The sequence below is a fragment of the Aphis gossypii genome, chromosome 1 (assembly GCF_020184175.1).
Source record: "Aphis gossypii isolate Hap1 chromosome 1, ASM2018417v2, whole genome shotgun sequence".
Lineage (NCBI taxonomy): Eukaryota > Metazoa > Arthropoda > Insecta > Hemiptera > Aphididae > Aphis > Aphis gossypii.
The window spans coordinates 65,712,511-65,724,493 of record NC_065530.1 but is presented as its reverse complement, the minus strand read 5'-3'; the positions used below and the strand labels follow the sequence as shown (position 1 = coordinate 65,724,493).

At 24.8% G+C, this 11,983-nt stretch overlaps 1 protein-coding gene across 2 annotated transcripts; it reads left to right on the top strand.

Annotated features, from left to right (window-relative positions):
- The first annotated feature begins 505 nt into the window (after positions 1-505).
- LOC114119481 (platelet-activating factor acetylhydrolase-like) lies at positions 506-11,863 on the top strand. Of its 2 annotated transcripts, XM_027981041.2 has the most exons (9): positions 506-666; positions 4,249-4,352; positions 6,451-6,568; positions 8,300-8,465; positions 9,665-9,797; positions 9,890-10,003; positions 10,296-10,387; positions 11,145-11,455; positions 11,535-11,863. In XM_027981041.2, the coding sequence occupies exons 1-9, from the start codon at positions 618-620 to the stop codon at positions 11,654-11,656; spliced, it is 1,209 nt and encodes a 402-aa protein (XP_027836842.2). In that variant the 5' UTR covers positions 506-617; the 3' UTR covers positions 11,657-11,863. The 2 variants fall into 2 exon arrangements, with proteins under 2 accessions (XP_027836842.2, XP_027836843.2); XM_027981042.2 differs by lacking the exon at positions 4,249-4,352 and having other exon boundaries at positions 526-666.
- Positions 11,864-11,983: the final 120 nt, after the last annotated feature.

The window sequence follows — 11,983 nt, the reverse complement described above, 5'->3', positions numbered from 1 at the left end:
TAAGAACAAGGAGTCTAATTTTATTGACCCATCATTATCATTGTCAATTATTGATAGAACTTCTATCATTTGTTCTATCTTTGGGTCATCGAGTACAGTCCAGGCTTAATTATCACTTATTATATAAGAGTACCAACTTCATGAGTCGTACTAATTTATTAAAAAAATTTCCTGTATTGAACTCCTAAAAAACTGCAAATATTATAATCGAGTGCAAATCGTAAACAATTTTTTCTAACTTTATTTCCATTATATTTATCTTATATTGTAATTATCTTGTATTGTAATTTAAAACTAAAATATAATACTTTAATAACAGTAGAAATAAACTATTTTAGTTGAAAAAAATGTATTATTATTATAGTGCACGTAGTAGGTAGTTACTTACTATTTCCATACATGGTGTAGGTATATCATTAAACTATAATTTAAGAAATAACTACGTTACATATCCCCACTTAAAATTATTCGTCAAGTCTTATAAAACGTCTAGCAAAACTGTTCATTCGCCAATTTCATTAATGTTAAACTGCATAAGTGCAAGTATGTACAGACCCTAAAGAGCCTAAAGTGATTTAAAAATAAATCGCCATTTTTAAAACCACGTAAACACGTTAATGATGAACAAGGAACAATCAAAAAAGCTTCATCTGCCTTTTCCAACAGGTACGAATTTTTAATCGAATATAATTTGTATTTTGCTAATATTAATAATAACATAATAATATTAATAATATTGATAATCATTTGTTTAAATGTTTAAATAAATTTGTTTAACCATTTGAAATGCGTTCTTGGTATTTTTATAGGTACTAAAATTTAAAATTTACGTTATAAATTTACAACCAATGTATTACTGTTATAATATTGAAATGGTTAACTATCTCGATTTTAAATTTTTGAATACATTTTATTTTAAATACCTATTTATTATTATTAAAATTTCATATTTTCATTATTTGTTTTAACTTATACGAACTATATTAAAGTAGATTAAAATTTAAATGACAATTATCTCGCAAATTCTATTTGAGTAATTTTTCAATTTTTTTTTTTTTAGTTTATCATTTTTTAAATTTTTATTAGATATATTTAGCGAGCCCTGATTTCGTAACGCTATAAAAGTATAACTTTGTGTATTTTTTTTAAATATCTATAAAACTAAAAATATTTGGGTGAGTAGAATAAAATTCATTATTTAATTTTTTATGGAATGATTCGCAAATTGTTTGTCGTATTTTATGTCGATGATAAATATTCTTCTGGTGGAAAATCAGTGTTATTCTTTATTATATTTGATTCTAGTATACAATAAGAAGCCTGTGAATACTAATACTCGTCCTCGAGCATCATGTAGTTTTCATAATGTCTTTAGTAAAATAGATTTCTACATCTTATGAATTAAGAAAGAAAATACAAAAAAGAGTTGTGAAAATTGCTTGTTTAAGTATATTTTTTTATATTTGGCACTAAGTCTCAGCTGTTGAATTTTTCTGTGCCAACTTTGTCCTGGGTGGAATACACACCCCTTACTTGAATAGAAGGCCAAATAGTATATCAAACAAGCAGTATATTATATTTAACATCAATATACACTGCATGTATGTCATTTTTTCTACATTCTTCTACTAAATGTTGAAATTCATCAGTAGGTATTAACTAACTTGATGACAATAAAAAATAAACAAATAGGATATAATTATTATTTATCGCACCATAAATAGTTAACAATTAATAAAATAATTTTTGCAAACTTTTGAAATTACCATCTATAAATATTGTGTACAAACTGCAATAAAACTTGTAAATTACGACATTTTATAAACCTAATATATCTATTTCATTATTATCCATTAACAAAAATTCTTCACCTTTATCATATTATCTTAAATTCCATATTTTTGAAAGTGTTAATGTAGTACCTAGATAATTTGGGTAATTTTGAAGACTAAGCATTATAGATATTTCTTTTTTATTTTAGGCCAATTTTTGTTTACCTGGAAATTTTAAAAAGATCCATAACATAAATAAAAATTACCCAAAATGAAAATATGTAAATACTACTGTTTCAAGACCAATTATAGGATCACAAACAATTTATTAAATGAGCTTCGATAGCACTTTACGTCTATACGGTCCAAATGTGATATAATATAATCACCAGTAGGTTCCTCGATACACAAAGAGAAGAATTAATTTATATTGATATGCAAATTACATAATACATAATATTATATACCTACAAGAATAAGATATGAATATATATAATACATTATTAGTATTATTAAATAGTTTTATACATGTGGACTGAACAATTATTTTACTAATAAATTATAAGTATTATTAAAAATTTGATTATCATATTATTATAGTTAACTTTGACATAATATTATAATACTATCAGCTGATTATCGCTATATTTACGGACATAATTTGTTAATCGTTTTTTTACTGTTTAATTAAATCACCGGTGTTGCTATATTCTTTTGCGTCTTAGTTTATTTTAAATGTTAATTTTATACTATACGGTTTTTTTTTTACACGCTTTGCAAAATAGATGTTCTTGTATAAAATGTGATACCTAGTTATTCAGAAGCCGTTCACGATAAATGCTCGAGACTTAAAGCCATGAAAATCAAATGTCTTACGATGAAAAATAGATGATTAAAATATTTTTGCTTGACATATGATTGAGGTTTAAAGAAATTACCTAATTAAAAATTAATAATTAAGAAATTACTTATGAAATTTGAGGGGCTTAACAAATACCCATTTTAACCTACTTAAGTATACTAGCTGTAATGAATTTATAGTAATAAATTTAATGGGTGTAATAAACATCTTATACTATCTTATACTTTATAATCTAACCATAAGTAATTCTATCCAGTCCGATGTTCGTATTGCTCATGCTCACGATCGCGATTAGTTAAATTACAGTCTAATTTGGTATCTAAAAACACTATGCTTATAAGTAGTAACAATCAAGGTCATTTGGATCTAAATATTTATCAAACAAAAATTCAAAATAAAAACCAAGGTCTTAATAAATTATGTTTAATTCTATATTAAAGATGTTTATAATGTAACAAAAAACAAAAAGGAACACTCGTCAAGATACCCATCAATTTTGAGCTTATATATGAAATATGAAGAAACATTGAGAGAAGATTGCTTCGAATGGTGAAATTAATTTGACAATACAACTTTTTAAGCAGAGTTTTACTCACTATTATATAAAAATATGTTGATATGATGTATATAATTTTAAAATTATTTAAAATTAACATGTTTTTTATCAAATCGTAAAAGGTTTGAACAGCAAACTAATTTATTTACGTAACTTAGTTATTTTTATTAGTTGTAATGTATTATTTTTATCTAAAACAAAAATAATAATTTTAGCGATGAAAAATTAGGACTTATAAATTATAATACTTTTTTATAGCTGATCTAATATCCTACAGTTGCATTAAAATATCCTAAACACATTTAGCCATATAGGTACAACAATTATTAATGATATAGAATCCATTCCATTAATAATCTATACCTACTATAGATTATGTTTTTGTCTTAGTAAATTATAATAGTTATAATTTTTTATAGTTTGCAATGCAAAGTGCATCTTTTTTTAGTTGATTTTTGACAATGCTTTCCATGTAGGTACCTACATAGTTGGTTTCATTTAACGGGTGCTTTAATGCTGAAGCTTTTATTTTATATTTTTTAATATTTAAGTTAATTTAATTTAATAAGTTTATCGGGTTTTTCCATACACTTTGTATTGTCAGTCATTCGATTCATTTCGATTCAATATTTATATTATCTTTCTTATTGACTGTGGAACTTTTTTTTTTTTATAAAATAATAATTATAGGTACCTCATTTATAAATTACTAAATTGTATAAAAAAAAATTATAAGGCATTTTTTAAAGTAATTTTTGCGCTAAAATGCATTTTTAAGGAAACTTTTGGCTATTTTTAGAACATATTTGTTTGGTTTTAAGGACATTTAAATCCAGGCTTTAGTTATTAGGTTGCCTTTATATAACTTCAAACATACTATAAATATTGTAAATTGTTGAAAATATTGTTACTTCTAGTTCTATTTTAAATTGCTTTAAGTTTTAATCATAGGATTCAATACATCCAGTTTTATATAGTCAATTATTGAGACTTCATATAATATTTTAGTTTATCTGGTTCATGACTGGTTGCTATAATACATTCATTAATTACAATAGGTCCACACGTAACAGGATGTATGGAATTGATGACAGAATATTCCCAAGAAGGGTGTTTTGCTAGGGTATTTTACCCGACTAATATTCCATCTGATCAATTGAACGTAAGTATAAAAGTATCATTATTTCTAAATACCATATTATCAATAATAATTTATAATATACATTCAATATATAGGTTCATATAGTTAACATTACCACTTTCGAATTTTGATACCAAACCTTGAAAGTATTGTATACCTTTTTTTGTAAAATTTTGTACAAATAAAAAAAAATTTTATACACCCCACTCAACAAATATGATCAACCCAGTATTTTCTGTTTTTTTCGACACTCCCATTTGTAATTTTTGAATGGATTTAATTTTTTGAGTTTTGTTTAGTTATTTTAATTAAAAATTATAATGTACACAATAACTAGCAAGTATAAGTTTACAGTAAGTTATTAGGTATATGTTTACTAATAAAAAATTATTATCATTAGGAAATATACAATGAGTCAATGACCTAAATAAAAATGTAAGACCAGAAAACAAATTGTAAATGTTGAAATTTTGTTAAGTAAAATATTCAATATGCACCTATCTTGTTTCTAACAACATAAACAAAACACTCCAAACACACGAATAATACAAAAAGTATAAAATGATTTTTTTGTACATTAAATATTCCTTTCATCCACATTACGAACCTTTCTTCGACCACAACTGAGCTACGGTGAATCCATTATTTTTCTTAAATATTATAATACCTTTACTCCTACTAAAATCTTTCAATATAGGTTTTAACTTTAAACCACCATTTCGAACTTATTGTAATATAAATATAATCATATCAATAAAAGTAAATGGCATATCATTTATTTCATTCCAAGACAGCAAAGACTAGGCAAGTATAACTGTATAAGTATTTACTACTATAGTACTATCTTATGAATAACAAAATATATGATACAATTTGTATAAATAATGAATTAGAATGGTATATTACTGTTTACTAAATTAGGGAAGTATTCGTATTTATAATTAGATGAATGCCTAAAATAGTAAACGACCTACATTATACATAACTACATAAGTATTTAATAATTATGTCATTATTAAATATAAATAAATTACAAAATGAAATAACCTTGGAAAATTTTAATTCACATATTATAATTATACATAGTAGACGCCATTTATAAGACTAACGAATACTAATTTCTGTACTTCTGTCGCTTATTAGGCTCAAAATCGTCCAGAACAAGGGTTGGCAGCCTTTTTGGTGTCAGGGGCCAAAAAATAAAAATAAAATTTTTCACGGGCCATACACTTTACTTTATTTATAGTTTATCAACTAACATAAATACATAATGTGGCATTCCATTTGTTTACACTAATTATAAATTGTAATGGGGGGCCGCATAAAATCACTTTATTGACCGCATGCGACCCGCAGGCCGCGAGTTGCCGACCCCTGGTTTAGAACAGTCCGGATGTATTTAAAAACATTTATATAAAAAATTCGGTTATAATTAGATTCGTCGCTTCAATTATAGGACTCAAATTATGTAAGAAAAAAAATGATAGATATTAAATATTTTTAATTAAATTTAGAAATAAATTATTTTTGAAAAGCTACATAATATTTTTGTTTACTACTACTAGATAAAACTATACGGAATATCTAGTAGGTATTCCGACTATCCTTTCCAATCATAGTGAACAATGACTAAGATATCACGACAATTCCCAAATTATCATCTCCTCTGGTAATAATACTAATATACACATACGCTTTATTACCTTAACATATATAGTATTAAGTACCTATGTATAAACAAATCTAAAGTAAAAAAAAAATTTATAAATATTATACTTACATACTGAAAAATCATTTAAAAGTTAAAATATGAAAAAAATTATAAAAACACAGATAGTATTATTTTTTCTTCATATTTGATAACTTGTAAATTTGCTCTAATAATGCTAACAATAATATACAATGAAATTGAGTATTTATTTTAAACGTAAATGTATTTTCTATATTGTGCATATTATGCAATACGATAAAGTTAACACATTAAGGTACAAGGTTATAACTGGAATAACATATTTTCCAATTGTAAGTTAGTCGCATTAATCAAAGTTTAGTATAAATATATATAGTATTATAATTATATTACCTATTATATGTATATTATTTTTATTATTAATTACAGAAATACTCGGATAAATGGATTCCGTGGATTCCAAATAAAATGTATTTGAAAGAATTTGCCAATGCTCTTCATGTACCTTATTTTATATTCAAATATTTTCCACCACTCTTGGGCCAAGGTAAGGATTAAATAAAATTTTATATGATATTATTCGGGTTTAAAATTACGAAATTTATCAACACACAATATCTTTGTTTTTTTTTTTAATGTAATTCAAAGAGTATTAACTGTAGAAACTTCAATAAATGCTCCAACGCTAAGGTTTATTTCTGGTAGATGGTAACATTTCTCTTATTACTTTAATACTTTTAAAAAAAAATGAAATTCTCAGTAGGTAGTAACTTTTCTAAATAATTTAAATATATAAATAATAATAATAATAGTGTGACATCGTTGTTGAAAGCGATTTATTATTTGAGTGCGATTAATCGTTGAATTTAAGATGTAAATTAAATTAAATCAGACATGATTTTTGACTCGTTTTACAATTGATACGACTTTTATGTCATTGCATCTTATATTCTGATTTTTGAATAATAATTAAATAGGTACTAGGTTTTATTTCCCTATATTTACTCTATACGAGATACTAATAAGAATAAAGGTAACTGATGTATGAAAACTTAAGTACCTAAGTATATCTAATAAATCCATTTCTATGTTGTATGGATTATGGATAAGGGGATACACTTCACTAAAGTTATTGATCAAGAATCCTCGGGACTAGTTTATTCATCAGATAGCATCTTGAATTATATAAATACCTACCTATGATTACAATAAATATAAGCAACGATTTACCTAAGTGTTTTGTATTATATATTTTGATATTTTTTCAGTATTTAAAAAAAAATGCATTGTGCAAATATGTTTTATTTCAAAAATTAGATAAGTTCCTACCTAATATAATTACGGCTCCTAATGAAAGATTTTTTTCTTAGTTAAGAGAGTCAAGTTTTATATTAGGTCTTCTATGAAAGATGAGTGCTTAAGTGACTTACTGGTGGTTAGTGTAAAAAATGAAAAGACAAATAAAATTAACTTAAACAATGCTACACAGATACATTTTAAAATTTTAAAAATTAAAAATATCTATTAATAGAATATGAGTTGGTACTAATTGTTAATTGTTTATGATAAATATTTTACACGTATTACTCCATGGTATATTTATATAAGTAAATTTTTTTTTACATATATTTTATTATTATTATTATTTTATATATTATTTTTCATATTTTTTAATGCATTTTTTTACAATTGTCAAGCATATTTTTTCCTTTTTTAGCTTCTTTAACTTCTGAGCCCTACTGATACTAACAATAACAATAATTTTTAAAATGTTTTTTCCAACGTGGATAATTAAATTCTTATTTTTTTTGTTTATGGCTGTGTAGACAATTATAGTTCAATATATCTTAAGTATTATATTAGTATTTAGTATTTACTAGACATATGATTTAACTTTCAAAGTATTTTGGCTCTTATATGCTATGATACTTATTTATATAAAATATACTGGAATAATTGAAATAATAAGACATGCGGTCCCTAATAAGTTATTCTTATAAGAATGTTATAGGTACCTAATACCACATTTTAAAAATATCAAAACTAAATAGTTACAAATTTACAATATTGTATTTAAACATATAAATTAAAGATATTTTATACGACTCATAAAAACCACGAAAAGTATATTTAGTTACGAACTAATAACGCTTTAAATTAAAACCCCAAAGGCTGACATTTGATACAAGATTCCTCATAAGTTTGTATAATGAAAATTTAAATAAAAACTATTTTGAAAAATTATATTTTAATAATACTATTATTTTTTGCATTACAGCACCCTATTACATACCAACCATTTGTGATGCACCGATATCGGACAAAGAACAATCGTATCCCCTTGTCATATTTTCACATGGTTACGCAGCGACAAGATTCGTTTGCTCAGATTATTGTAACACTTTAGCATCATACGGATTTATAGTAGCTGCCATTGAACACAGGTTAGATAAAAAAATTATAATAAAGTATCATTACATTTTTTAAGACTCGCGAGTTAATAGATACATGAAAAAAATGTATACTAAATGCCTACCATGCAACGATGTCAAAAGTCAAAAATACCTTTCTTAAGTGAAATATACCCAATGTTTTAGAGGATTATATGATTCATATAGCAGTAAACACTTATTACAAAGTATATTTTTGTGTTAAAAAAAAGTTGCTTTTTTCTATACTAAATTTCAAGTGTCTATGGTTACCATAGTATAGACTAAAAGTTGTTTGATATTTATACTTATATGATTATAAACGGAGACAATCGGTCATAACTCATAATACCTACTTATATAATATGTACGAGTATATAGGTATTCAACATTCAAATTTTTATTTAAATAAATGTGACTATAAATTATGTTTGATATTTTTTAACTAAATATTGTTGGAAAAAAATGTCTATAAGTACCTGAAAAGTGTCAACTTTTTTTTAAAAAAAAAGCTTTATATTGTCTAGAAAATGCTAGGTACAAATATATTAAGATTAATATTTCCGGTATTTCTCAATTATCTTGTTATAATTTTTCTACTATTAATCACTCAAAGTAAAAACTATTTTCCAGTTTTCTTCCAAAAACCTCCTTTAATTTTAAAGATCGGAGAATATTTTCTTTTAGGTACCTATAATATTTTCAAAAAAATTAAATTAAAAATGTACTTTTGAAGAAACTATCTAAAATTTATGTCACTTATGAGTGGTTGTAAGAAAAAGCTAGATTTTTAACAATATTTAATGATTCAATTTTTTTTCATTTTTATTCAAAATACCTAGTTTTATAAACAATTGGATCATAAAGTTTATTGCAATAATAATGAATGAATATACTTTTTTTATTTGTCAGCATATAATCACATCAAATTTAGATAAGTTTCGATAACTACCCAGGGCTCCAATATATAGCATGGCCGCATGGGCGCCTTCAGAGTTCAGATATTAATTTTTTAATTTTTTTGTAATTCAAAGAGCCTACTATAGAGCACATTAATTTCCCTTGCCCAGGACGCATAGTTCCCTAAGACCGGCCCTGGATAAATTTACCCTTGCCGCAGTTTTAATATATACCTACTATAAAGTTAAAACATTTTCTAATTTTTTTGTTAATATTAATTATGTTTAACTACGTGACACATTCTCCCGAATTAGAGACAAATCATCGCCTGTTACGTTTTACTATGATTCACCGGAAAGCGCAGAGCAGGATAACCCCACAAGGATCATTCATCGTCATTTTCATAAAACAAAGAACTCTGATATCTTTACACTGACAAATAGCCAAGTACCTAATATTAAAATTTAAATCATAATACGTACCTACCTGTTTGTACATATTTTCTAATTAAAACACAATTCGCCGGTATGTTCATTTAGATGAAAATTCGGCATAGAGAATGCACCAAGCTTCTGAATACGTTTTTAGACATCAATGCAGGCGTTTCTGTGAGGAACGTACTCAAGTCATCGTTTGATCTGAATCAATTCAATGTAAGTTCTAAGTACTATAATACCATATAGACATAGAATATATGAGCATTAATTAGGTACAACAGTAACTTTTTTTATAGCATTGATACATGTTGACCATGTTCTAATTGTTTAATTGAGTTGAGGTACTGCAGTCTGCAGCTAATAGCTATATCTATTTATTATATAAACACCTACAGCATTATACTTATACATTACAATATAAATTATTACTATCCTAAATCACTATTTATTTTGAAAAGCATCTAAGATATTTTATTGAGTACTTATTTTGTCAATTGTGTGTAATTAGAATAAGATCGATGTCAACAAAATAATATCATCTGGATTTTCATTTGGTGGAACAACCGCAATATACAATGCAAGTCAAGACAGTCGTTATAAGTAAGTATTTTTTTACTTACTACCTAATTGTATTGTATTGACAATAGGTATAATTTATTTTACAAAAAGTAGAACATCAGATCAATTTGTTTATTTATCTATATTATTCAATAATTTTAAGTTATTTAATTTAAAACAAAATTGTAAAGTGGTTAACAACAAAAAAATCTGAATACTAAAATACCTATGAACTTAATACTGTTAACATAAAAATTTTGAAAAAAAAAACATTTTAGGTATATGGAAACTTCAAAAATAATTTTAGTTAGTTATTCTTAGTTTTTACTTTTCTTCAAAATTATGACATTAACTACACTAGGTATGCTAAACAATTATGAAATAAAATCAAAAAATGTTGAATGAAAAATAATTTTTTAAGAATGTTTTTATAATAAAACAATATTAACATTAAACATTTTAAAATCCGAAATACAACGTATACAATAGGTACGTCTATATCTATATTTTTATAGGTACAATCTGAGTATAAAATTTAAGTTAAGATTAACATTAATTTATAAGGTTACTTATCTTGTATTAAACTAAATAATATTTGCTATTTAGTAAAATATTTGTACAGTTTAAATGATTTTATAAAATTAATGTTGAAATTTATATCCATTTTTTTTTAATCATAACTGGTATAAGAAATTTACCTAGATACGTACACATGTATCAATGTATGATACATAAATATGCAAAACGCATTTATATTATTCAAGTGTTTAAAATATCTATATTGCTTGTTTAAATATAGAGTTGCTATAATTCTTGATGGTTGGATGTTTCCATTAAAATCAGAACCTATAAACATTCTACAACCAATATTATTCGTCAACACTCACACATTCCATATATCACCCAATATAAATTTAATTCAGCAGTATTTGCACTCTAAAGGTGTTCGGAAACTATATACATTGAAAAAAACTACACATGAAAGTTCTACGGATACAGCTTACATGCATGGTCACTGGTTAGACTTGCAAATGCTGAAGAAGTTGGATGCTAAAACAGCATTAAATCTACAGAGTAGTCTAGTAGTACAATTTTTACACAACACAATCGGTATGTATCCATAACCATAGTTATTTACAAGTAGGTATTATGTTTTTTAATATATCTAGCTTATATTTTTTTTGTATAGGTTGTCCAACAAATTCTGACAATGCTCAAATATTTATTAAAGAACATTCTGACAACTTAATAGAAGACGTAATTCATTATACAAAAAGAGTTAAAAGAAAACTTACTGTTTATCCTTGGTAAAATTAACCTTGGTAAACATTATAAATTTATAGAAGATACTTTTAGTATTTGAGTTAATATTGTAAATATCAGTTACTAGTTTTATATACCTCATAAATTTATATTTAATTCTTAATAATGTGTATAATACAACCTTTCAATGTACACAATATGGTGTTTAATGGTTTTTTTGAGTCTACTAATACTAAATGTTTTTTATTATTATTACATAGGGACAATTTTAGTTAATATTTTTAGTTTATTTATAGTACAGTTTGGTTTATTCCAAACCAGTATATCCCAAGTATTACGAATATGCAACGTTTTTAATAAGAAAAATACGATAAT